This window comes from Malurus melanocephalus, unplaced genomic scaffold, assembly GCF_030028575.1.
Source record: "Malurus melanocephalus ecotype Western Australia unplaced genomic scaffold, MMel_1.1 scaffold_499, whole genome shotgun sequence".
NCBI lineage: Eukaryota > Metazoa > Chordata > Aves > Passeriformes > Maluridae > Malurus > Malurus melanocephalus.
The window spans coordinates 249,791-277,688 of NW_026623731.1; the positions used below are offsets into that span (position 1 = coordinate 249,791).

General features: G+C 39.4%; 1 protein-coding gene across 14 annotated transcripts in view; it reads right to left on the reverse strand.

Annotated features, from left to right (window-relative positions):
• Positions 1–26,939, reverse strand: part of AFDN (afadin, adherens junction formation factor) — a 111,306-nt gene extending 84,367 nt beyond the window's left edge. For 7 of the 14 annotated variants that reach the window (XM_057381221.1, XM_057381216.1, XM_057381227.1 and 4 more), the window contains exon 1: positions 26,418–26,939. In XM_057381221.1, coding sequence (XP_057237204.1) covers positions 26,418–26,531 — 114 coding nt within the window. In that variant the 5' untranslated portion in view covers positions 26,532–26,939. The remainder of the gene's footprint in view (positions 1–26,417) is intronic. The other 7 variants (XM_057381229.1, XM_057381223.1, XM_057381226.1 and 4 more) reach the window with 1 other exon arrangement.
• Between the last annotated feature and the right edge of the window lie 959 nt (positions 26,940–27,898).

Here is a 27,898-nt window from a genome sequence, read left to right on the forward strand (position 1 = left end):
AGAGAGAATTATCACAATATGCAGGGCACAGCAATGAATGAGATCAAGACTATTATTCTCACAAGCCAGCAAAGAATACCGACAGGCTTTTAACTCCTATCCCACCTGTATCCATCACACTGCATGACATACTTTGATACTTAAGTATATTACTCACTATTCATTCTGTAAACTATTCTATCTCTGGAGCAGCAAAGAATACACAAGTTTCCCTTCAGAAATCCTCATCTGCACCACCTCCAAGAGGCTATGTTTGATCTTTTTTAACTGCATTGATAACACTGTTTGCCTTGCATGCACATTCTGCATGACTGCATTCAGAAAATACCAAAATCCAGCATTAAGAACATCGCATCTTTCTTTGTGCCCCATTCAAATTCTGCAGGCAAAAATCTACAGATATCTAAGCTGCAATTACTACGCAGGGACACGTACTTGTTGATCAGGAGTTTTGCTATTAGCATGTAAATAATAAACCAATCCATAGTGCAAAAATTAGAATTAAAGCACATACAAGTTGCTTTCAAATTAATTCAGGTCACAATATTGATGTAACAGGTCAGCATAGCAACAGTATTATCACTGTAGGATATTCTGAAACACTGATATAATGCCTTTGTATCTGACCTGGTGTCAGTCCACACAGTAAAATGGAATAACTTCCTTTGCCCCTCCATATGTATGCAACAAAAAGCCATATGTACACAACAAATCTGTGGAATTCTAATGAATATAAGATTTTTTTTAAAACCCACTTAAATTAGTACGGAAATAAGCACAGTGAAATTACACGAGCATGAGGTTTCTAGTACTCATTCCCAATTCTAGCACTCAATTCCCATAATGACTGCTMAATTTGAAACTTCAGGACAGACAATACTACTAAAAAGGAATTCCAAATAGTTCTTTTAAAAAATCCTAGGAACTGTTATAAACTGTTTTCCTTCCATGCAGCAAAGAAAAGCAGTGTTCTTACTAAACCATAGTTTTTGTGTTAACTTGAAAAAGTGCAGCTTCATGATTAAAGAAAGACTACCTTTAATAGTTCTAAGAGAAGAAAGGAAGAAAATACAGAGGAAAAGCAGCTCCTATAAAAAAAAATCATCAGCTTTATTTCCTTTTTCAAGCCTTTGATACCTGGATCAACAAAGACTTTCCACTGCAGAATGAGTCATTCTGCCACAATAATTTAGACACTGAATGTTCACAGAAGCACAACCAACAGCTGAGCTTTCTGTCAGAGAGAATTACCAATAACCCAAAACACAGAGATCATAACTCTGTGAATGTGTGAAGTGAAACCCTCTATTTTCCTGAGGAAAATTACATCTTAGGAACCAGCCCTACTACAGTACAAAAAAACAAAACCTCAAGACCAAAAACCAAGAGGTACTACAAACACTGCCACAATATAAATGTAATGCAAGATCCCCTGTATGACTAATGTTACACAAAATCCTAAACCAAGGCAAAAATTCAAGTCCATTACTATCACATCCTCTAAAAATGGATTAACTTTCATAAATGCAGCTTGAATGCCCATGTAAACCTTGAATTATCATAGATGAAAATATTTCACTGTATACTTTATATGCATTGTCCCTACTTCCTGTCACCTATCTGTCCCCAGCAGCAAGACTAATTAATACAGAAACTCTTGGGATGAAACAAACATTACTGTAATCTTGAATACTTTCCTGCTAACTTACACCTCACAGAAAAAAAAATTAAGTTTCAAAAGAGACCCATCTACACCAGGTAGATGAAGCAGAGTATTTCCTAACAACTTCAAAACAAAACAAGTTGTTTTCAAACTAGACTTTTACCAGAGCCACTAGATTCTTTGTGCAGACATCAACCATACTTCATTCTGAATACACTGAAATTTTCATAACCTTTTATAAAAGACATTATTACACAAGCAACATGAAGACTCTTCACATAAGATTTGCGACTYGAGAAGCAGTTACCATTAAAAATGAAAAAAGAATCTGCCAAGGGCGTTCCTCAAAAGCATGACAGGCATTACCTTCCAGCTCTCAATTTTCAAACCTACAGTAAGGATCGGCAAAATCAACACAGCACTTCCAACACAGCTGCTGCCTGCCCCCTGCAGGGCTTTGTTAAGCTGCAGTGGACAGCATTTACACAATCAACCGGAGAACATGTAGATTGTACATGATTGTACATGTTCTTTGTACAAAAMGAAACCTACTGCAGTTAACTGAAGAAATCAAACAGAACATGTTCCCAACAATAAGCACTACCAACAGTTTGGTAACTATTTAATCATTCATTAGACTGATTAAATTCAAAATAAAAATAAAGCTACAGGAGGTTAAACCATACCCCCAAGTCAAAACATACCACCCTTTATGATGCTGGTATCATTTAGTGATTCTCCCAATACCCTAACACTGAGGACCTTGCAGTGACTGCCAACAGACAGTCTGAAAAAGAGCATACCCAAAAAAAGCTTATTATTAGGAAAATTGCTTGAATGTGATATGACAGAAACGAAGCAGAAAAGTAATTGGTATATGTTTGGTGTACCAAAGTAACTTGAAAGTCTCCGACTACAAAAGAGACGTACAGGAAGAGTTCAATCATACTTGAAACCAGGTAAAAAGCCAGTCAAAACCAAAATAAAGGTTTAAATTACATATTTAAAAGAGGAAAAATAAAAAATAGCAATGGGCCTCAAAAAAATATCATTTACTTTTCTACTATTTATCTACAACCTCTCACTGTCATGCAACTAAAAGACAAATGCTAATGAACAACTTAAAGGAGAAGAATTAGAAGTACAGATAATCCGCCCAAAACAATTGCATCCTAAAAAGCCACTGAAATAAATCAGAGTTCTCCATACTGTTTACTGTGTTGCTTTCAAACAGACCCATTTAGAGGAAGAGAAACAGGTTATTACATCCACCTCAAACCAAAACACAACAGGAAAATTGAAGGGGGAGAATGAAAGTTCAGGCACTACAAGTCTGATTTTTCATTGGCATTGCTACTTGCAGAGCTGCAAACCCTGTGTTTAAATCATCTTCATGCATCAATCAGGCCACAAAAAAAAGAGTTCCCTTACTTTAACATTAAAAGTGTAGATACACAGTGAGTTTAAAGCAACAGAAACTCTAGAGCTGCAGAAAGCACTTACTTCCTCAYACTCACACACTCATTCCCATCTCCTGGCTTATGCCAGGCACCAGAATCCTGTAGCTGCACAGCAACATGAATCAGGCCAATTTGGAAGATATTTCCCTTCCCTTCATTCACTGTGAAAGAAATTGTCACTGCTAGCAGTTGGAGGAAACTGTCCTTCTGATGGCACCTTGTTTTAACTTGAAGGAACCACGAAACAGCAACCTCTGCCAAGCTGGACACTTTATTCCCACTTCTGCACTAGCATCAGCACATACCTGATATACCAGCACTATAAGCCAGCAGACACTTACATTTTTTTCTTTGTCTCAGACTATGCTGGCTTGGCTGTGAAGTCTTCACACAGGTCAGACAAGCACCAGACCAAAGAGGGCAGCAGGAATGCAGCAGCCTAGCAGAGACTAGCAGTGCTGATGAGCCAAGTGTAAAGATTTATTCCGCAAATACATGGTATTTAGATAAATAAATTTTCTACAGTCACCAAATAAAGTTTAGAATACTGTAATCTTAAGGCTATTTCTATAACTGGGATACAAATTGCTGGATTCCAGAGTTACATGATAATTCCTCTACAACTTAAAAAGGTTACAGTTTTTCCTCTACAATAAAACTCACATAGAGGAATGTCTTAGAAATAGTCTTAAATCCATAAAAAATACCATACAACTAGTTTTCAAATGCATCTGTAAAACCACTAAAAGCTGAAAAGATACTTCTTTTTGTGTGAAAAGCAGATTGACAGAAATGTCAATCTACTTACAGCAGAAAGCTGCGTTACTGAAAAAAGTATTTCCACCACCAATCAAACTCATGAAGCCTGGTTTTTTGTGGCTGTCTTCCCAAAGCTGATCACAGTTTTAGTATACATGGCACAAATAAAATTATTCTCAACATTTCCCTCCCACATGGATTCTCTAGTGTCCAGAACTACATACACTACACAGTACAAACTAAATCCAATATCTTGTCTSTCTCTAACCATTTACAGTGGCAACTTCACATTCCTGACATAGGCTGAAGATTAAATCAAAGAACCAGTAGATCAACTGAAACTTAAATTTCACAAACTGGTACCCATCGATGACACCAGCAAATACATAGCGCARCTCAGAAACCACTCTCACTTCAACCACCTGACATTCACTTGACAAAGTACTATTTTAATTTTATTTAGTAGAACCTCTATACTGAAAATATAGGAAAGTCTCACAACATGACAAACAAAAAGTGACACCAACAATTGTTTAAATGAACAGTTGTCTGTATTCATTTCTTGTAATTAGCACTACATTTTTACTGTTTTAGYATCAGGCTTTAGTATGATGCAACAGGGTATCAAAGGAAACCATAAAAACCAGTTATTTTTACATAATGAAACAAGGGTTTGTGCYATATATTTATGCTGACACAGCCAGTAAAATTTGAGCTAGCTTCAACTCTGTAATGATAAACTATATTGTGTTACCCTAGTTTCTCATGCCTGTGGGATGAACTGGGATCAGTACCATAGAGGGTTAAGACATCCAGCTACACTGACTGAACTAGAAAAACGCTGGTGCTATCTGATACTCTGCATGCAGGAGCTTTGGCAACCAGGCTAATTAGTCAGGAGTTTGAAGTAGGAATGCTAACAAGCCTAATAGAAAAATAAGCCTGATTCTTCTAAAGTAGACAAACTGCAGCGCAAACGCTACATGAAAAAAAAACTTGAAGATTTTACCAAAAAAAAAAAAAAAAAAAAANACCCAGACTTCAAAACTAATCATTCTGATTTAAATCCAACCTTTGACTGGATTTCAAAAAAGCAGTCAAGAAGGTTTCAAGTAATAATAAAATGTCAAAGTGTACCACTAAATGCAATTTTATTTGAAATGAGGCAAAGCACCTCTTTCTGAACCATTATTATTTTTCTTCCCTAACTGAAATACTTACTTTCCCCTTTCCTTTTTAAGGGCAAAACAGTCATACTTCAGCCTATGAAATAACCAACATCTACAAAAACAGTTCTGGAAAAAAAAAACCCAAACTGAAAATGTTGAGTTGAATGGAATTTAGTGAGATGATCTGTGTCCTAACAGCCATACAACCAWGCTGCTTTTATATGCAGCCTTGTCTAGAGTAAACACACACACACACACAAGCTAAGACATCCTTCTGGTTACTTCTACCACACATTCATAAAACAGGATATTCATTCACTACAGATACAACCAAACACGTAGTCGAATTTACACATGAAATTGCCACACAGTTTTGACATTAGAAGCATTAACTCGAACACTTGAAAAGAACATTATAACCTGACATTGTAACTTCCAAATAGGAGCATGTCCAAAAAAGAACTGTGGTTTTGTTTGTTTGGATTTTTTTAATTCTGTCACTCAAAAACTCCTCCAGGAAGTCTCATTTTGAATGWCTTATTTATTTTTATATTAAAGGAATTGGATCATTTCTTAAAACTTACAGATCAGTTTATTAATGCCACTAATTATCTTAATGTTGGTTGACAAGACTACCAAGGCCGCAGAGAGATTGTGAAAAATCTTTAGTAATTTTAATAGTTTGCTAAAATTCATCTGTTGATAGCCTTCTCTCTGTAAATCCTACTTAATCCTGTTGTATAATCTTTGGCAACAATTTCATCAAGCAGTGGGCTTGGTGAATGTCATTCAGCCTCAGCTGCATTTAAAAACAACTGCTGACAGCTAAAAGGGCTTTCTCTGCGGTAACAGCATATATATTATCTTCATACTGACAATGGTTTTGCACTCCCTCTTTTGTGATGCTTTCTTTTGACTGCTTTCATACTACAAAATCCTCCATGCTAACAAAAAAAAAAGCTAGCTAAAAGCAGTTCCAAGCATATAAAAAGATTTCTTCATAAGGCACCTGCACAACCAACGCATTACTTCTGATTTTACTGCCTCACTACTCTGTTTACTTTTAGATTTAAAAGAGAAGATATCATGTAGCTATCAATATAACAATACCCTTTAATGTTTTGTACTTGAGCTGGCACCCTTCTCAGAACAAGCGTTTTACATTCCAATTACCTACCAACTTCCTTTTTTCCAATGGGGCTCCACACTAGCTCCCAATCTACAATAGTGTCTCACACTAGCTCCCAATCTACAATAGTGTCTGTTTTGCCAGACTGGAAGCAAGTTCATTGGCTGAAAGGTCCTGCCCTCTAAACAGGCTTATCTAACATGAAAATCTTTGTATCTTTGAAAATCTAACCTGAATACTTTCTTCTTTTACAAATCTTCAACATTATTATTATTAGAACAGAACATGGAATATACTAGTCGCATAGACCTAGAAATAAATTCCTGACAGTAATTGTTRATTACTGGATGGGTAATCCATTCGTTTACTGAATAGTAAACCTCAACAGAAAAATTACTCCTTATGCCCTGTTTGTGGAAGCGAGGGAGAACATGACGTTCAGCTAAACCAATGGCAACTAACAGTTACACTGCAAGGAGCTTTCCGTTGTCCTATCTACCCCCATTCTAGCTATGTGTCATTTCAATTATTTCAACACAAGCATTAAGGTGAGCTCTAATGAGCTAGTTCAGAGAGAAAAGCCCAACAACAATTAAATCCTAGTCTCCCAGCTTTCCTAAGAACTTCACCATGGAGTCACATAAAACCAATGTCAGCATAAAGAAGGGATTAAAAAAAGCCCAAATAAACCTGTTMAATTGAAGAAGGAGTGAAGGGAGCATTCCCTTGCTGTTAGAAAGCCATTTTATCAGCTTAAGCTACAAATAAGAAATCTTATCCAGATACTTTGCCCTTGGGTAGGTATTGACACCCAAAATAAAACCAATAGCAGTAGTTTACAGAGGCTAGGAATGCTTCTGCAGATCCAGAAACCCAACCAACCAGCAGTATGCTAGAGGCTGGCTTCTACAGTGGAAACAAGCCAGTTATCTGTGGGAATGCAGGAATTTCATCATCCCTGTCTAAACATCTCTCTCACTTGCATAAGGATGAACAAACAAAACATTATGAAAGTAACACAGTATTTGAAACTCAGTATAATAGACCTTAAAAAAGGCAAATAAAATAAAATCAGACTATAATTCACTAAYTAAATCACTTAACTGAGGAGAACTTGGATCATAATTTTGTTTTAGTGCTAGAGGACATAGCAACCCATGTCTATGAGTAGCACCATACACAAGCAAACACAGTTTTCTACAGCTTCAACTAAAAGTAACAAGGTATGTAATTGAAGTTATCAAATACCAGGATGATGTTATTTTCTATTGTAAAGAATGTTTTCTTCAAAACATCAGGATCCACTGAGTGCAGAGTACATTAGGGCTCCAATCACCGGCTTCAAACACCAGCCTCCAAAATATTTTTACATGTCCTGAGCGTAGAAAGACAAGGGTTCAGCTAAAGCAGGAATCACACAAATGCTGGAGCAATTACTCAGCAGTGCCAAGAGATCTTCCGAAAGACTGCATTAGATGTTGTCTCAGATGYTGTCCACAGACAAACACGAACAGAGTTTTACAGGCCAGAGTCKCCGAAGTCTGGCAGAGAGCACAGTACCACCCTTCCAATAAAACAAGCCACAAAAGGAAAGTAAACAAAATTATTAAAAGAAAATGAGATTTCAAGGAGCAGTCAATTAACAATGTCAGTCCAGAGACAGGGTCCAGACACACGTTTAAATAGCCCAATTAAATAGGCTAAAGGTARCATTTCATTGTGCCATCAAACAGTCATTAAAACAGGGAAGCACTAAAAAGCTTAACTATGAGAGTAAAAAGCYACTTTCTTTCTGCAACTGCAGTATTTCAGCCATAGCCACTTCTCTTTTCCTCCTACTGCTTCAGAGTCTCTTATTCCCTGTTCAGGACAACAATGCAAATGCAGCGACTGTGGGTAATCGCCAACATTATTCCCGATAGAGGAAACAGCAGTTGACCAGTTGATTACATAGGAAGCACCTCATTTCCTTTGCAGATCTCTTCATAGTAGCATAAACAATCTAGAGAGAGGTATCATGTGGTAGTAGCATAAAGACCAATTCCAGCAACTCTTTGTCCAAATGAATYCTGTCAGAAACCACCACTAGTTTTTCAAACAACAGAGATATATACACCTCATTAAAAAAAAAAATTACTTACTATTTTATAATTGTTCATCATAACCTCTCAAATATTTTGGGGTTGAGTCTCTCATTAGAGTAAATGTTCTGTGCAAGACTACTCATGTTTTACAAAAAAATATGATTCCCAAACAGTGCAAGGCAGCTCTTTTCCCAGTCATAAACACTAATATATCATTACTTCTTTAAAATTATATAAGACATCTCAAGTTATCATTCTGTTGCAATGTAAGGTAATACAGGAATCTGACTTCATTTTCAGACATGATGAGGAGTTAAAAGACATATGATTGATTCAGTGCTCAAAATTTGAAGTAGTCAARAATCACTTGCTCACTTCTCATTTTAGCATCAGAGCAAATATGTAGTCCAACTGATCAAYAACCAAAATAGTACTGCCCTCTCATTTTGTAGTGCCTTGCTCTTTGTTTCACAAAGGTTTGCCACTGCTTGCTCACAGAAGAGTGAGGAAGTTTCAGAGAGCAGGTCGTCAGATCATCAGTTACAAGACTGGGTATGTGGAATTGGGAGGAGATAGGAAAAACATGAAGACAACTGAAAAGCTGCATACTTAATCATCACATAGGCATCCTCCAACAGTACTACTGTCCTCCTCACCCTTCCTATCCACCCCTGGTCTGGAATAATGCACTTAAAGAACGCATTTTTGTACTTGTACGTTGCTTAGACTAGGCAGCAGCTTCATTCCCAGAACTGAGAGAGCAGATGATTGCAGATCTTACAGAATACAACAGTCCCTTCCCGAGTTTGCTCACTGAACATTAAGATTTCATGTTGTCATAACCTAGGCAGTCCCCTCCATTCGCTGCTATGACTGTCTCCAGCTGAGCAGATTCCTTTCATGGAAGGAGACTATCAGAAGGATATTTTTCATGAGAAACTCCCAATTCTGATCTCTGAACTTCTGGGACAAACCAGCCCCAACCTCATGACTTCCCAGAGTGCAAAATAAACCTTTAAAACCATGGTTTTTTATAAGGAAATCCAAGAACAAGCATCTGGATCTGGGAATTATCAGCTAAAATACTAGTTCTGCTACTTAAGAATGGGTAGCACATTCGCATCAAAATAGATRCAAACATAACATGCAGAGAAGGTGACTCAAAACTTCTTTAAACTTGGTATCAACATSTAAAATTTAATGTTGAGTTTCTGAGATTTTTCTTACTTGTTTTTTTAAAATTCCTGTCATCTTAATACTGACTTAAGAACATTTGCAGAATTAACAGATTAATGCTGCCCAAGTTTCAAAATAGCAACTTAAATTTTAACAGTAAAAACGTTTCATTGAAGTAATAAAGTAGTATTACAGTATTAAACATCTGTGGCCAGATGAGATTAYAATCAACTTTCAAACCAGTACTTCAGCATTTCTTCCAACAAAAAGGGTACATTATCAGCACAGTCTATTTTTCAGCATCACAGAGACAGACTCAAACCACAACAGCAGAATTCAAAACAAAGAACATGAGGTTGAGTGCGAGTAGTTGTACTAGTCACCATACTTCACAAAAACAGTTTTATAAAGCTAACAACAATCAGGAGTGAAAGCATATATCATTCCCCAACACACATCAACAAAAATAATCCAGCACAGCTCATTCCCTGCAAGTATCTATTCCAGTAACTGATACAGGCACATGAGAAGGAAGAAGCACAGGAAAAGAAAATGGGAGCCAAACTGTGTGCAATTTACACAATTTGCAAACACTTCTTGTCCTGCAGCACTGGGACCTCATCTTACCTCGCCTGTGCAATCCATCACACAGGAACACTGATTTAAGCAAACTTGTGCTCTGCCAAAGGATACATAAAGTAATTCTGAAACATTAAGGTATTTTCAGTCAAGAAGGTTGTGTAGGATGGGTAGAAWGCTGTGCTCAACTTGAAGAAGAATCTAAGCAGTTCAATATTCAAAGCACTCAAGTACCTGCCTAAATACTTTGCCAAAGGAAATTCTTCGAGTTGAAGGTTTATGTTTCAGTGGGGGTTTTTGCTTTGGTCTTTGAGGTTTCGAGTGGCTTTTTGGTTCAACAGAACTCAACTAGGGCAAAAGCGAAGACCTGACATGGGAAGGAAAAATGTCTTGCAACAATACAAGCTTAAGAACGACTGGCTAGGAAGAATCTTTGCTAAAGAAGACCTGGGAATCTTGGTGGACAGCAAGGTGAAGATGATTCAAATGCATGTCCTAGCAGCAAAGTCAACATCATGCTTAGTTTCATTAATAAGGGAGAAACAGGCTTTAGATCAAGTAAAGCAATTATACTGCTCTACCCATCACTCTGGTTTGGGGCTGTCACTACAGGAAGGACAGAAATAAGCTGAAGTACAGGAGAGGGCTGCAGAATCATCAGGAGACTGAAGGAGGTGAAACAGAAGAAACTGGGTTTCTTCCTCCTGAGGAAGACCTGGCTTTAKGGAGGCCAACAAAGCAGCTCACAGGATCTGCAAAGAGGCCAAGAAGACAAAGCTGCAGTGATCAACAGGACATGGTGAGAGCACAAGAAACACTGGCCATAACTTGAAACAAAAGCGGCCTTTAAACTGACTATACAGATAACATTTTCCACCATTAGGAGAGACAAGGCAGTGAAGGAGGGTGCCCACAGTTACTGAAGTACCTGGTCCCTAGGAGGTTTTCAACATCTTATGGAAAAAGCCCTTAGGAACATCAGGACTGACCATGCTTTAAGGAGTAGGTTGGACTAGAAATCTCCTGACGTCTATTCCAAATCAAAGTATTTTAGGATCATATTTAAACATCTGTGGACAACAGGCTAATTTTCCAAGACTGTTTACCTACAAAAAACACTGATTGTTACAGCAGCCAGTCAGGCAGAAAGCCTTAATTTAGACCTCCAAMCAACAGGAGAATTCCAATACAAATATGCCCCAGGATGGATGTCTTAAGAAGGACCATGACAAATGAAGTGATGAAAAAAGCTAAATAAAGTAGTATGAGTGGTAGCATAACATTTGCAAATTTCTCTTCAGGTGCATGTCCAACTGGCAGACATTAGAGACAGCACAGCCTACATAAGTGGTTTTATTACACATAAGAAGTCATTAATAATGCAATGCCATCCATCACAATTGGAAATAAACTGGAATGGGTACATACACCATGGAACCATCTACGATTATGGGATAATTCAGGGAGAAAGGAACCTCAGGAGTTGCCAATACAACCTCCTGGTGGAAAAGAGGTCACCTCTGATGAAAATACAATACTTACAGAAATAAGCATTGAAAATTTTCATACTAGTTTCAAGAAAGTCATCTCAAGAAGCAAATTATTTGACAATAATGAAGCCCAGATCACATTCATTTTTATTAAGTCAATGCAATGCAATATTTAACTAAATTTTGTTCACTATTGAAATTCCAACCCTCCAGAATATATCAACTTTATAAAAAAAATGCTTGAAGTGATTTTCATTTTGAAAATATAATCTRAATCTGTCAATATCTTGAAGTCAATTCTATACTGCAATTTTATACTTGCAACCGATTTTCTATACTATGCCTCAGATATATAGAAAATAKATACCTTTTTTCACATAGAATAAGAAAGTGAGAAGTATTTCCCAAGTCAAGAAAGTAACTTTGCTCAGGGGAATCTACTCATGAACATGCTCATTTCGCCTTCAAAAAGCACATTTGGTTACCAAAGAGCTATGCTTTGAGAAAGTGCTACTTGCTCTATCTTAAGGATTTCTTCTAGAAAAGAACAAATTACTGGTTTTATCATGTAGCACTAGTTAACAAAACTGATCTCTAAGCTCTGTCAATCAGGAGTTACCAGAAGAGTATGTTTGCCAGTGTAGTGTGCATAAACTCTCAGCAAGTCCTGCACTTCGGCCCAGTAGTTAGCTTTGCAGCCAGTGACATGGTTTGTATGCTTAATTAACTCAACTTAAAGACCTCCCACCTTTCATTTTTCATATCTACCTTGCAAGAAACAATCAGAAAATGAAATGGTTGTTCACTTTCAAGCATTTCGTTGCTCTAAAACACAATTCCATCAAATAACCATAATTTTATCCTTATCAAGTTGCTGTCATTTCGGTGGTACACAGAGCAAGGATAAGTTACAATACAACATTAACGCAGGTGATTAACCGTGAACAGAACTATTTCGAGTTTAAACAGGCTCAGATTACAAGAGCATTTAGTAACTTGGTTTGGCTTACTCAGATATTAAAACATAGTTAATGAAGGCATAAGTGATACTACCATACAAGATTTCAAGTATGCTCTGACTCACAGTGAAACAATTTAGACTTTAACTGACTGCTGATATTACCCAAAGAATCTTTGTGGCAAATCAGGATTAACATAGCTGGAAAGTTATACCAAAGATAGGTCTATCGTCTCATTAGTGACAGAGTATGTCACAAGAATATGAGCAGATGACCCAAACAAAAATTCTGTCAGGAAGCAAAAGACAGTAGTATGCAGAAGCAGAAAGGAATTTAAAAATCTAAGGAGTCCTGTCTTTTCTTTTTAATTAACCACAAATAATGTCTCCCAGYGTAGCATGTATATTGCCTACAGCACATATGCTTCTCTACTACTGAGGACAGTAAACTCTTCCAGACTTATTCCTACAAATATATCTTATTTGTATAGAAATAAAAACAAATTAAACGAAACACCTAACCCCAAACACATGCACATTTCATATACTCTTAGTGAACACCATATCATTCGTTCTGTGTATTTTTTATTACTCTCCACAGAGAGACACAAACTTTCCTCATGATTAGGTATTTTGAACAACTCATTCAAGAAGAGTTTATTCTTTTTTTAATTATTATTGCAAAACATTTGGGGATTCTGAATTTCTTTGTATTCAGTATTCACTTCAAAAATATTAATAAAACATATATACCTACCTTAATTAACAGCTTCTATGTTGTTTGAATACCCGAAAGTTACAGTTGTGGAAAAAGAAAATTACTGGGGAAAAAGTAGGGTCTATTCAGCCTGGAGAAGAGGTTTTGTGGGAATCTCATAGCAGCTTTCCAGTATCTGCAGGGGACCTATAAGGAAGCTGAAGAAGGACTCTTTGTCAGGAACTCCACTAATGGATAAGCAGTAATGGATACAAATTGAAAGAGAGAAAATTTAGGTTCRATATTAGGAATAAATTCTTTATTGTGAAGTGAGATGCTGGAATAGGTTTCCAACGTGTTTCCTTGGACACCTCAACCTTGGCAGTGTTCAAGGCTGGATTGGATAAGGTCTTGAGGAACCTGGTCTAGTGGGAGATGTCCCTACCAAATGCAGGGGATTGTAATTAGGTGATCTTCAAGGTCCATTCCAACTCTTTAGCAGTTTGATTCATCAAATTTGGAATYTAAATTACTAATTTACTGAAATGATGTCTCATGTATATTTGATATAAAAGTATTTCTGAAACAAATTAACAAAAAAATATATAAATATCCAAATATGAAAATTATTCAAGTTTTCTATGAAGATAGGTAACTCCCTTCCTACTGTATGCAGCTACCCAATAAAAGAAAGGGGCATTATTTGCTATCCCATACAACTCAGCTTAAGATTTAAACCAGAGAAGAAAGCCGGTGCTGGTATATGACACTCTAAGTGTGATTAGCTCCCTCCCCTCTGTTTTATAAGGTGAAATCTCAAATTAGGATGACCTAGCAAACTGCATACATTTATAAAAATCTGGCTTCTCTTTGTTGCTCTATAGTAACTAAATTTACAACACAGTTTTCAACACATTACTTCATGCATCTGCACCACTTTTCCYGTCCCACTGTCCTGCAGACATTATAACAAAGTGAGAATGTTAGATGTCTACACAAGACCGTTTAGGACGTGATAAAACTACACACAAATACAAGCTAAGTTTGATCTAAATAAATGTCATCTTAGRCTCACAGAATGGCTTGGGTTGGAAGTGACCTTAAGGATTAGCTAGTCCCAATACACAATTTTGTTTAGTAACTACAACATGGAGAAGTACTCTAAGGAAAATAAAAAGTAATATAACTCACTTTCAAACACACTTGGCTAACCATTGCCCACTTTCAACAATAACACTCAAAACTGCACATTAAATTTTTAAAAAATCATAAATATTCTACCTACAAAACTGGTTTACATAGATAGTCAACTTAAAAAAAAGTCAGATTACCACATTATTTTGCACTGGCATATACAAACAGGAAAGCTCAGTAATCAAAGAAAAAAGTCTCCTTGCATATAGCAAATAAGCAGCTTTTCTCAACAACAAACMCAGTGAGCTTTAGCAAAACTAAACTTGCTGAAGTTGTGGGGTTTTTTTACCTAGATTTCACATATATAAATATAGAAAGAAATTTTTGAAACAAACTAAGCGCCAATTTTAAAATGTTGTCAACGTTTAATGAYATTTAAGTCAGATGGGCATTGTGGGTGGAGAATAAGGCAAAGAAAGGGCTGGCCAAAGTTTCTGAAAGCCATGGTAAAAAGCAACACATAAATTTAACTASTACCACGTACTTGTGGTTGTTGTAAAAGTTAGTATCATCAACATCACAGAGCTGGAAGAGAATCAAAGACRGACAGATCTGCATGGCAGAAGACAAAACCCCATGACAGCCATCAGATGGCAGTGATGTCAGAAGAAGGTCAACACTGCCCGCTTCCTTTCTGTGCCTCAGATGTGCCAAGAGATGGGTGAAGAAATGGCTGCAGAACACACTGTGTATGAACCTGTGAAAGTATTCATCCTCTTTTACAGATGCTGGGGTGGAAATAGCTTCAGATTACTCACGCAACCATCAGCCATGACAAAGAACACTGATATTCAATATTTTACTTCACAAATTAAGGAAGTAAAGGTATCAGAAATATGTCAGTATCTCACTCTGCTTGCAGGTTTCCACTACTACTGATAACATCAGGGTATTACCATAGAAGGAAGACTGTTGACACTGGGAAAAAGGCATGGCTATCAAGGATCAGAGAAATTTTCCAGACCAGTTTGCAACATAAACACCCTCTTTATCCTCAAGATTTGTCTACATTTAGCTCTACCTGCTCTGAGTACTATCCTGATTACCTTTCAGGTGGATAGGAAGGAATTTTTCCCCTAGACTTCTTTCTCAACAGCTACGAAATTCAGTGTAAGGTTAATCCAGAAAACTCACTCTGTCTCTACCTAGCAGGTACCCAGATGAGATGTCACAAGCTAAAAGCCTATTAAAAGGAATCCTCTCTAAAATAAGGAAAAAACTATCTATGGTTATAACAGTACATCAAGCAAAAAAGCACTCCATTGGAAGGAAACCCTGCTATCACAGCCACCATAAGCACAGGGACAAGCTGGTTAAAAACAAGTCCAACTGCAAGGCCACTCTAAGCTACAAAGTCCACATGGCAGGTGTAGAGGATTTACTGACTGATCTGTAACCTCACAGGAAGCTTCTGACAGAGTCAGATAATTGTAAGCCTGCTCTCTGAAGCCAGTRTTGCAGGATGAACATATTTGGCTGTAACTGTATTTTTCCCTCAAAGCAGAAGACTGTRGTGTCTGGTTTAAGGTTGTGGATGTGAGATTTTTAGTGTACTATGTGTGAGAGGAAATGCGGGAGAAAGGGTTTCAACGCAGGTAGGTTTACTGACAGAGCTAAATAAGTGCATTTATAATTATATACACTGATATTTACGAGCATCCATACACACAAGAATGTTCAAAGACCTGAATACAAATGTGGAACACTGAAGATAAGACAGGCACTTAAGGTAAGTGCTGAGTTTCAATAGGTTTTCACAAACCACCAGTATCAGAACATTGTACAGTACTTGAGCGCCAGTACATGACTGTCTCACATAGGTTCAATGCTACCAACTTTTTGTGCAACTTGACAATAATCAGTCAAAATGAATGAAGACTACTTTGACAAGGCAAAGTTTTCAAATTCATCTAATCTCTCAAACATTTGATGCACCAATTTTTTTGAGGTTCTAGCTTATTGCAGGTGAGAAAACAAATCATGAAGCAAAAGCATTTTGGAGCTTGTAGCAGGCAAGAAACAATTAATTTCCAACATTAAGAATTAGTAACTCCTTCAGAACTATTACTACTCAAGATACTGAGCCAGCATCAGAATGTTAGGAGATACTGTTGATTGTTGCTTCAGAAAATTCTACTAGAATTTTGAACACTGCAAAATTCAAACACTAATTTCTTCACAYATCCTACCTTACAGGCCAACTTTGGACTAAAGCTACAGACAAGCAGAAATCAGAAGCTAATATAAAACTAGATGTTTCATTGCAAATCCTGGCAAAGGCTCTAGGAGAGATAGACAAATCCTCTCTTCTTCCACTTTTCTTTTTTTCCCTATTAAATGGCTAGAACACCTGAGACAGACCGCAAACCCAGCTCATATACRGAAAACTTCCCAGAATTGAAATAATTCACCTCTTTGGTTAGGTCTTTGGTGCTGGTACACAGCTTTGGTGAATATACCAGTAGTCAATGCATGAAATTACTTCATTGCTTGGTTTTTTTGGGTTTGTTTTTTTTTTTTCAGTCTACATATCAATCCTTATCTGAAAACAGTCTGCTATAGGCATAACAAAAGAATTTATTGAAATAGTCCTTGCTACACTATGACAACAAGAGAAACTCCMATGTAATACTAGATACAGTTTCAGTATTGCTGGAGACTTTATCAGTAAATCTCACACAAAACGAAGGGCCTTGTTAGAGCATTTCACTGATTTTTAAAGAAGGAAACAGTTGTTTGGCCTTTTTTTTAAGGCTTCAAAAAGCTAAAGAATTAGATCACAAAATGCAGTAATCTTAAGTAATTCCACTTTGGAGCTTCTTCACTATTCAGCAAATACTAGACCTAACAGACAAACCCATTAAAATCAACTAGCAGGATTGAGCAATGGTTTCATTAGTAAACATTGTCTTTCCATCACAATGTTCAGATTATTTTTCTTTTCYAGATATAAAAAGAAAACATCCCAGTCTGTCAACAGCCAGATTACCTACAGTGAGCTTTAAAGAAGTCTTAAAACTTTCAGTCTACTGATATTACTGCAAGCAAGTAGCAATTATGCTCAGTAAGGYTATCACTTTAAGTGGAAACAACTTACATGTTTCCCAATAAAACGCCCAGCATTCTACAAGAAGTATGCAATGCTTGGATATAATACGAACACAGAAAGTATTACAGAAGTATACATGAAAGGTGAATGCAAACCAGATTTCTCAACAGAAGTGATATTATTAAAACCATTTTAACAATGCAAWGCTTTCTAAAACACAATCTGGTTCAATTTTGTTTGCTTCCATATAGACATTTYCCCATCCAGGAGGATAGTCTATCACAGACAGCATTATCCCGAAGTTTTTTTGAATTAAGATCATGGCATAATCRTTATTACTAAAATTGAGAATGACCACAAAATGTTTAAAGGGCCCTTTGCAATTTCAAGCTGATGTACTGCTTGAAGTAGAGCACTTTCTGGGAGGGCAGCACGAAGGATAGCTTTTCTTGTTTTAGACATTGGGGGAGGGTTTATTTGTCCTCTGAACTCTTGCCTGACCATAAGCTATCCAAGAGCACTAATCYTCATGAACAAGGGAGATTTTGATCTTCCACTGGGTTTTGTAAGCAACAGAATCTATGCAAAAAGTAAAATGTAAATATATGTAAAAGCATGACACTGTCACCAAATTGTGTATCATGCCTCTTAGAAAACAGAGGAGTGTGGTCTGACAAGTCATCTAACAAAGAGAAAGCTCTACTAAACACATCATGGAGTGTTTGAAAAATCTATGCACTGAAACTTTAGTTCATRGATACTGGTCTGGGCAACATACTTTGGTGGCCAAATACTGCCAGACAGTTGCCAGACAACTCATTCTCTTACCTGTTTTCACACTATAAAGGTGCTCTAGCTACACAGTGGAGCCAGATATTGAGCCATGCCCTGGGACACAACTCACCAAGGGGAAGCTTTAAATCAGGTCATCAAGAAACTCATCTATTACTAGGTAATGAGGTTTTGTAAGAGCTTTCATTTTCCTGAGTTTTAAAAGCACAAATTATCAAAGCAGCAAGAAAAACATTGACCAAATAAAACAAAAAACCCCACCCTGCTGCCATTGTTTGTCTGTCATCATACTATACCATCTAGCACTGTATTGCATAAAACCCATTCCAACATATTTACCCAAGAATTGGCCTGGCACTAGAAGTCATAGYCAAACAGATACTCAGTTTCCCGTTCCATAACAAACCAGAAGGTTTTCTAATGTCCTTGAAAAGAATCACTATAGTAACTCTTATTTTTTAAAGTCAAATTGAGCTTATACTCTTAGAACACCGAAGTAAAATTAGAAATCCACACATAATTATTCTCAAAATATACCTAGTACCATTAAATAAAAGCTTAAAACTTTCAAAATTGATGATGTGTAATTTCTGCTCTTCACTGGAAGAGGTGGCATGAACAAACTTACAGAAGKGTACACATCAGTACAATCAAACTCTAACAGACTCTTCTATTTATATGATGAAATTCAAAGATATTACAAATACATATAACCAAGTAAAATTTACATTTAAATTTAAGTGCAAATTTGCACTTAAAAACTAACACCCTAGACTGATCTTCCAGAYGACAACTCTAGTCCTAGGACTTCTTCCAGTTCTTGCAGGATTCAAACTCTAAAGAAAGTTCCCAAAATAAGGAGTAATCTATGCCAAAATTGTCCAAGACAGACCAGGGCAAYAAAGAGCCCCATTCTGCTCAGTGTGTAGAGAAATGAAGAAAGCGGCATCTAGACAGAGCATTTTCATAGGAGACAAGAATGAATGTGAAATCAGGCACCTCGGWAAGAACATCTGCGCTAGAAGATGATCTGAAGAACAGCTGTCTAACTTACAGGGTACCATGCAAGGGAAGAAAGCAGATCTATAAAACATAATTAAATATTATATATATAATGACAATCAGTTGATAACCTTGAGGGTAATGCCTGTAACAGAAGGAGATGATCGTAATCCTAAAGCATTATGCAAAATGTGTTTTACCAAGTTACATGTACCTAACATGCGAAAACATAAAAGCCACATAGAATAAGAAGGCATGATAAAAATAGTGGTTGCTGAAAAAAGAAGCAATAAACCTCRAGTTTCATGTCAAAGCAAATTTTTTTTTGCTAAAACCTAAACTAGACAGTAGYAAATGGCAAAATTGCAATTCAATGACTGAAGGCAACCAATCACACTAAAAACTTATCCCCACACTGAAAGAAGTTATGCTATAACTTTATACATCTTCGTTATGTGGAAGCTCACGAGGCATGATACAGTCCAGGACAATAGCTTGACTGYTACTGCTAGGTCTGAGTGATTACAGAGTTTTATCTCTGTTGACTCAAATTTTCATCTTAGATTATAAAGCTTCCAGACAGAAACACTTACAGAAAAGCAGTAAGTAATTTTTAATCACAATTAMAAACCTGGGGGGAAGGGGAAATCTCTGCCAAAAGTTTAACTACAGTTATGAGCCAAGTCATACATGCATCCAGAACAATTGTCAATACCTGTTTGGTTTATCAATCTAGCAACCTTAACAGCACAAATTAACAGGTTTTAGCACTTTCAAGATGAAATGAGCATCACTCAATATCTATCTATTCCTAGTCAAAAATCTTGAAAAATCAAGAATTACTCAAGTAGTGCTTTACTCAARTACACTTTGGAAGAGGCTTCCATTAGCATGAAGTTCACTTGGAAAGACAGAGGAAAACCTCCATTACTTAACTGTAATATCTGCGAAATTAGACTTCTCTTAAGTTTATCGTAACATTTTGCTTACTACTTCACACTGCCATTTTCAATTTCACCTTCATCAGAACCACTAGTCAAAACAAGAAATTGGTTTTTATGCCTGCTCTGGATTTTGCATAGCTACAATTTATTTCCCAAAGCAACTGTTCCAGCAGATATTAACATGAAGATAAATTCAGAGCGGTTTCTTATTATTTACAGCCTTACCAGAAACATTTCTTCACTTTCATCACTTTGCACCTAAGTTTTAGTTTTTGTTACCCCCTTTAGATAACAAAAGCATTTAGGCACAAGAGCAGAATTTAATGAATTATAAAGCCAGGTTTCCCTCAAAAATCATAAAAGTGTGTTCCATTCATCTCGGTTTAACCTCCCTTGAAAGAGAAATAGTTTTGAAAGAAAAAAACACACTTGCACAAACAAAGCAAATCCCTAACATGTCCAGAGGACTAGGGGAGTTTTCAGCTGAAAAGTAATGCCTGTCAATTTAGGCATTTTAGGCAGAGAATGGATTCACAYATCAGGAGGGAATTCTTAAAGCCACTATGTATGGATCTAATTAGCCACTAGCTTAAGAWCTAACTTGTATAAGGAAAATTAAAAGTACAGCATAAAACTTCTTCCTAGAATTATTTTCATTACATTATTTTGTCTGTAGACTGTGGTCAACATCTTAACTCAAACTTATAACTGGCACTATCTAGAGAGCATTAAAACTTCATTTATAAATATCACTTTCACAGTTAAACTGGTCTCCAAACAGTCCTTTTGATGCAAATGAGCAGACCTGCATCCCTGACTTCTTTTCTCCAACCATTTCAATGCAGAACTAGAGCTCAACAGACTCAAAGTGCAATTAGTAATCCTGAACCTCTAACTAATGCCTCAGTGTTTTTATCTCCTCTTGAACTGTGTGTCTGCTTAGTGGTAGCAATTACTGAAAAGTATTCTGTTCATTAAAAAGCACAGGCATCAGTCCTCAGGATTCCAATCACCTTTCCAGACTGACTTGCAAAGAGAATTTTTTTTCCATACCACAGGCTTGGCAAACTTAAAAGGACAGTATTTTCAGATAAATTACCAGCTTCTTGAGGTCTATACAATATGAAGAGTTGCAACGGTTAAAAGTACTGAAAGTGGTAGAATCCACTTGCAGTGGAGAAGGCACAAGCCATCTAATTTCCACCATTAGATGGTTTCCTTAGCTCCAGATTTGCACTTCCACTACTAGTATCACCCATAACACAATAGCTTACCAATTTTAAAAACAGGTCTTAAAAATCAAAGCCAGATTTTTAAAAGCTTATGGGTGAGCAACCATGCAGATAAATTGCAGGAGTGTTAAAACCTAAAAATTYCCATTTCTTACTAGAAAGTAAGAATGGATTTAAATAGCAAGCTTGCATAACTACCTTGAAAAGGCTATAAGCTTTTGCCAAATACCAGTCTTCTCTGTGATGCTTAATGAACCAGAATCAGATCCGAACCCAAAAAGTAAAGACAAAAATTCYATCRACCCTAAAATATCCTGCCATCCAGYGTCCTGTGCAACATCTTCTGTTRATAGATTGCTCACTTGTATTTAAAGCCAMAGAAAAGTATTTAAAACACACTGAATAGACCAAACACATATAACACAACACATGGGAAGTCAACATTAAAAAACCACCAAAACAAAGTAATACACACCAATAAAAAGCCCCATCCACATTCTGAAGGGTTATTTCCAACATCTTGTTGCTAAGCCTACATAAGCTTTTACAGACAAAAAATAAGCAAATAGACATGAAGACTTTTGAAATTCCTTCTTTTTTTAACTAYGACCATTTAAAAGTCAAACTACCAGTAGTTATTCTTAATGCAAAGCATGTTATTTTTCTAAGCTTTTTTGATTAGACCTTTCTACGTTTTCTAACACACAGGTATATTAGTTTACAACAGCATTCTCCAACAGAAAACAAAACTGCACCAGATCCATGTTTCTGACAATAATCCCCCAGCCCTTGGGCAATTGTTTTTAAAAAATCTCACTTGTTCTAAAAAGTCTATCTCAAAAGAATTAAATACAATTCACATCCCTAGCCCACAAACCATGTTTAGAAAAAAACACAACACTTCTCTTCCTCTCATATACAGCTGTGAAAGCACACATTAAAGATGAAACCTTATTTTGTCATCAACAATAATTTTAACACCTAGTTCAGACATGGCATCTTAAACCAATAAGTCTTAGATGCATTCAGGGAAATGTAGATGTATCCTACACAACAGTGATAAAGGAACTAGTCTACAGGGCTCCTTCATTTCTTGCTCTCATCTGAAGCACCCATGTGCAGTTATTTTATATAAGAATTACTTAATTTYAATTAGAATTTTTATTAAAAGAGAAAGTAAAGAGAAGCTAAACTGTATGAATGCAAATCATTTCTTATCCGCAAGTTTCCAAACACCTCTATGCACTTATTACAAAATCATTCATTCAAACTTACTCCTTTTGGAAAACTTTGGGYGCTATAAGCACCCAAAACTTCAATCAAGATGAAACATTTTATCTCCCACTGCAAAAGGTCTAAGTCTTTTGACTGTGTTTCTATCCTTGTCAAAAAAATATTAGGAAAAAGCATTCACAAAACTTGGTAATACTTGGAACTAGGGCAAGGAGAAACATTTAAAGAAAAGGGCCAACATTCTCCTTCATTTTGAATCTGTTCATTTATCTGCAAACAAAACCATAACTCACTCCACCTTTCCCCAAAAACTGCAGTATTTTTTTCAGACTTGCCAAAGTGAGTAGCTTCCTCATAAGTTAAACACAGTAGCTCTTAATCAAGTTTAAATGATGACCAGTATTACAGACTCTCAGGCAAAGGTCTGCTCCTAGCAGCACTCCTGAAACAATATCATTTATACTGCTGCTAGTAAATGCAGAGTTTTGGTTTTGTTAATTTATAAGTTTCTCAAGCCACAGAGCTTCTCTCAGCTACTTTATAAATAAAAAGAATTATTAAATTTCAGAATAAAATAATACAAATTAACAGATTTCTCAGAACTGTAACAATTGTTGGAATAGGCAAACAGCTAATAAACTTTAAATTACCACTATGCCCTCAAGCATGGGTCCACAAATTACTTCAGTGAAAGCAAGTGAAGTGAAACTCTTACTCCCAAAAAATCTTCAGCCTTCCTTACATGTGAATCAGAGAGCGGAATACTCAACTTTGAGCATGCAACAGAAAGTTTTCAYTTCTGTTTTGCTGGAGAAAAGCAGCACTGAATGTTAATTAACAGAGTCAAATAGAAGTTAAGAAAAAGTGACAGAACTCAACACTGTGCCCTATCCATGGCTTTTGCTTTRCAATGTCCTACATAACTTAACAAATTATTTGTTCCTAAGTCTCAAAAGAGGCAAGTAGACAAGCAGATCTCTAATCCCTTAGGACTTGTCTACTCAATAAAATATTAATAGGAACTCAAACAGATTCATTTCATGAACCACTTGTCTGAAAAAAACCCCACACATTTGAAATCCTTTCAAAATACTGTTCTACCTTCAAAACAAAGTCAAATTTTACACACGGCAGTAAAGTGAAGAGGATCCAATAGAGTTGCAACAATTGTATCTCTGGTCTAATAATTAGACCAAATAATTTGACCTTTCAAACTAACACTAAGGTATACCAGTCACATGTGAATACCTTTCAGTGTCACTGCCTAAGCTATATAGCCAGAACTCCAGTCAATTTGCATTAGATTTCACTTCTCCTTTGCTTTACTGAAAATATAAATCTCCCTGAACCCTACTGTTAAGGTTGTGATTACCTCCTCTGGAAAATCCTACTTTCTCTTACATAGGAAAGTTACAAGACAAGTCACTTAAACCAGATAGTTTTCACTGAGGAAATGCCTGAAGAATCACTACAAGGCATCAAGCCTRCTGATAGATACAACCAGCAGCTCCTGGATGACAGTCTGCAGTTTAGGCTACAAAGTTAACCCAGGCACACACAGCCAAAAGCCATATACAGGTTACTGCACCTTCACAGATGCCACATTTGCTGCTGTCCCTACAAAAAGCAAGACAGGTCTTATGGTCAAGCTGAGTATGGAAAAACATGGAAACAACAGAGGATTGTCAGTTCTCGAGCAGTCTAGTATAGGGACTTTCATTTAAGCTGATAAATAGTACAAATCTGAATCGCACCATCATCTGGGCTGAAAATATTGCCAAATTTATGTCAGCTCAGGATAAGAGTGAAAAACAAATGCGAACATTCTAAGTGTAAATATCCAGAAGGAAAATATACTTTATCTATAAAATTGTTACCTGCTGCCAGTTTGATGTAAATGCACCTGCAGTCTTATCAAACTTCTAGAACTAGTAGATTAGAGAGCTCATACATTCAAGGATATTATGCATGCACCCCATTTTTTACTCAGTCGTTCGACTGACATCACTGACAGCAGTGAGTATGCTCCTAGACAGGTTCAGAAGTGTGGAGTGAATGCAAGTAAAATCGTTTTTTCTTTTAATAATTACAACTATAATAAAGCTGGTAGCTTTTGTGCAAAGTCTAGTAACTGTGATAACAAATACGCATGGCAGACTTAAAAAGAAGTATGATTTGTGACTTACTAAGATTTAAGACTACTTACTAATGAAACTACAGAACACAGTCTKCTATAAACACCAAAGGAGACACACTGGAGTTAGAACATACTGGAAATGGACAAATCCATTAAGAAGGCAAAAAAGTTCAGCCACAGGCAGCTGCAATTCCAAAAAGACTGTGCTATGTTCTGAAACACAATCATGAAGGCTCCTTGACACTGGTTTCAGCCCAGTTTTTCGAAAAAGTGACTGTCAGCCAACAGTGATATTGTTAAAGCCTAAGCCCAATGCAAGCAAGGAATTCTAATTACAATAAATCTTGCAAGGTGTAGGAAATAATCACAGAAAATCCTCATCTTTGTGTTCAAGAAACTGCCTGCAATGAGCAGAACTGAAAAAACTCAAAAGCTGTCATAGTTCCGAATCTTAGAATTACTTTCAACACTTTTCCATGGCTCTCTGCTAGCAGTCAGCACCTGGGTGCAGAAATAGGAGCCAGCTCCAAGACCAAGCCAATGCATGGTCAATGTGTTTCTGTTAATAAACAACCAGGGCCAAGCCAACAGCAAGTGTAAATTTCCTCCTTTTCCCCGGGAACACGCACATGATCAGCCTCCACCCTGTAAGCAGGGAGCCCGCTGTCACACACAAACAGGGCTGTAACCTACGTCCCCAGCCCTCCCCCTACCCCCCCTTGCCGCTTTCAAACCAGACGCGCAGCACACACCAGCCAAAGAGAACATGACAAGGGGCAGCGGGAGGGTGTGGTTTGACTATTACTTTTTTTTTTTTTTTTTTTTTTTCAAAGAAAGGACAAAACCCAGCCACTCTTGGCCATCAGAAATACCTATTTCATCAGGAAGAAGTAACCCGCTGTTTTTCCAGAACAACATGTGAACTCAGGACTACGAACCTGCTCCTGCTATTTACGTTTTGTGGCGGCCTGGCAGCCTGCAGGCTCGGAGAACCAACGCACTCCGTCCGTCACGTCCTGGCAAAACCACCCCGGGGACTGCACCAGCAGCCCGGAGAGCCGCCGGACGACAGACGGCAGGTTGCTATGTAAGAAGCGCCTTYTGCACAAAGACGAATATTTAAAGAAATAAACAAGCTAGCAACAAAAAAAAAGCGCCCAGCACCGGGATTCTCAGTCTTCCTCCTCCTCCACCAGCTGCCTGTCTGTACTGTTTAAGTCATAGACAGACAAAAAAAAAAGCCCACGGAGGTAGCCGGTGTCAGGCTCGGGAGGGGGGCAGCTCCCGGATTCTAGCCCTTGCCCGCCACCTTTCGCTACCTCCATCTCCCAGCGGGTTTCTCCCCTGCCTCAGAGCCGCCTGTCCTGCAGGGTCGGGCCGGCATGTGCCTGCGGGAGGGGAGAGGGAGGAGGGGAAGGCTCCGGCCCTGCGCTCCCTTCCTCTCCCCGGCCGCTGCAACCTGCCTTCACCCGGGCACGGCAAAGGGCCCGACCCTCGCTCTCCACCGAGAAGCGGAGCCTCGGCCGCGGCCGGCACCGGGGAGCCCGTGTCCGAGCCCCCTGCCGCGCGGGGGGCGGCGCGAGGGCCCGGCTGCCGCGGGTCGCGGCCTGGCCCGGGCGCGGCGTCTCACCGGGCCGGCCGGGCGGGAGGCCCCCGCCGGGGTCGCTCACCTCGGTGGGGTCGCTGATCTCGAACAGGTCCAGCCGGTTCGCGTTCCAGTGGTTAATGATGTCGGCGAGTTTGCGCCGCTCCTCCTCCCGGCTGCCGCCGCCGCCGCCCGACATCCTTGCCGAGCCCGCCGCCGCCGGGGAGCCGAGCCGGGGCCGGGGCCAGGCCCTCTCAGCCGAACCCCAGGCGGGGTGTCCCTCAGTCCTAGCCGGGGAAGGGAGGGACCGGCTCTCCCCGCGGCCGCTGCCGGCTCGGGCGTCGCGGAAACGCCCCGGGATCGTGCCGCCGACAGCGATCGGCCCCGGCGGACACGGGGGAAAGAGAGAAAGAGAAGGGGGAAGGGCGGGCAGGGGGCGGGGAGGAAGAGGAAGGATGCCCCGAGTCCGCAGCGGCCGCTTTATCTCCCGGCTCGGCAACGCCTGTGGCCGCTCGCCTGCGCTGAGCCGAGCGAAGCCGCCGCCGCTGCTGCTGCCGCCGCCGCCTTTCTCCGCCCCGGGATCGCCCTCCCCTCGCTCTCTTTCTCACACACCGGCCGTGCGCGCCCTCGCCCGGCCGCCCGCCCTCCTCCTCCCCCCCACCCACTTCCCGGGGCGTGTGCGCGCCTGCGCGCGCTCCCGCCAGCCGTCACCTCCCGCCGCCGTGCGCCTCCGGAGAGTGCCCCCTCTGTTTCGCCCGCACTGCCCTCCCGCTCTCCCCTCCTCCGCTCCTCCGCTGCCGCCGGCGTGGGGAGGCGGCCGGGCCCGGCGGCGACCGGGGCGGGGCGAGGCACGGCCGGGTGCCGGGGGAGTCCACGCACGGCGGCCGGGGGCACGCGGCAACGTTGGCGCGGCTGGGGCAGTGTGGCCCGGCGGGGAGCGGGATGCGGGATGCCGGCAAGAGGCCCTGCGGGAGAGGCGGCGGGAGCCCTGGGTGCTGCCGCGAGGGACCCGCGGTCGGGCTCTGGCACCAACAAAGAGCGGCCTCGGGAACAAAGACTCTGCGGGCGGATCCCGGCGCGGCCCCGCCGTGGCTTCCCCGCGCTGCAGCGGGCGGGCGGGCGGGAATGTCCCCGCTTTCCAGCCCTCCCTGCCCGCGGGCGGAGATCAGGAGCACGGCCCGGGGGTTGCCCTAGGTCAAGGCCGCCCCCTCGCCCTGCGGCCCCCAGGTCGCCGCGGTTCCTCGGCATCTCCCGGCACAGCCCGGGGAGCGACGCTCCGCTGTTGCCCCGGGGCGCTGCTGCGTGTGCTAATGGTTAGGGAGTGCTTGGGGAGCACCGCGTGAAAGGAATTGTCTAAAGAGGCTATATTTCCACAGCTTGAGGTGAACCTGATAAGAAGTTTAAACCTCAGATACGCTTTAATGGATTTTAGACATGTCATTTTTCTGTTTTCTCACAAAACGTGTTAGTTGGCCCTAAGAGGCCTCGCTCATTGTGTTGATGCCCGAAAAAGGCCTAGAAATAAAACTCCATAGACTGGTGTCTATTGAGCAGGTATTTCTTTAT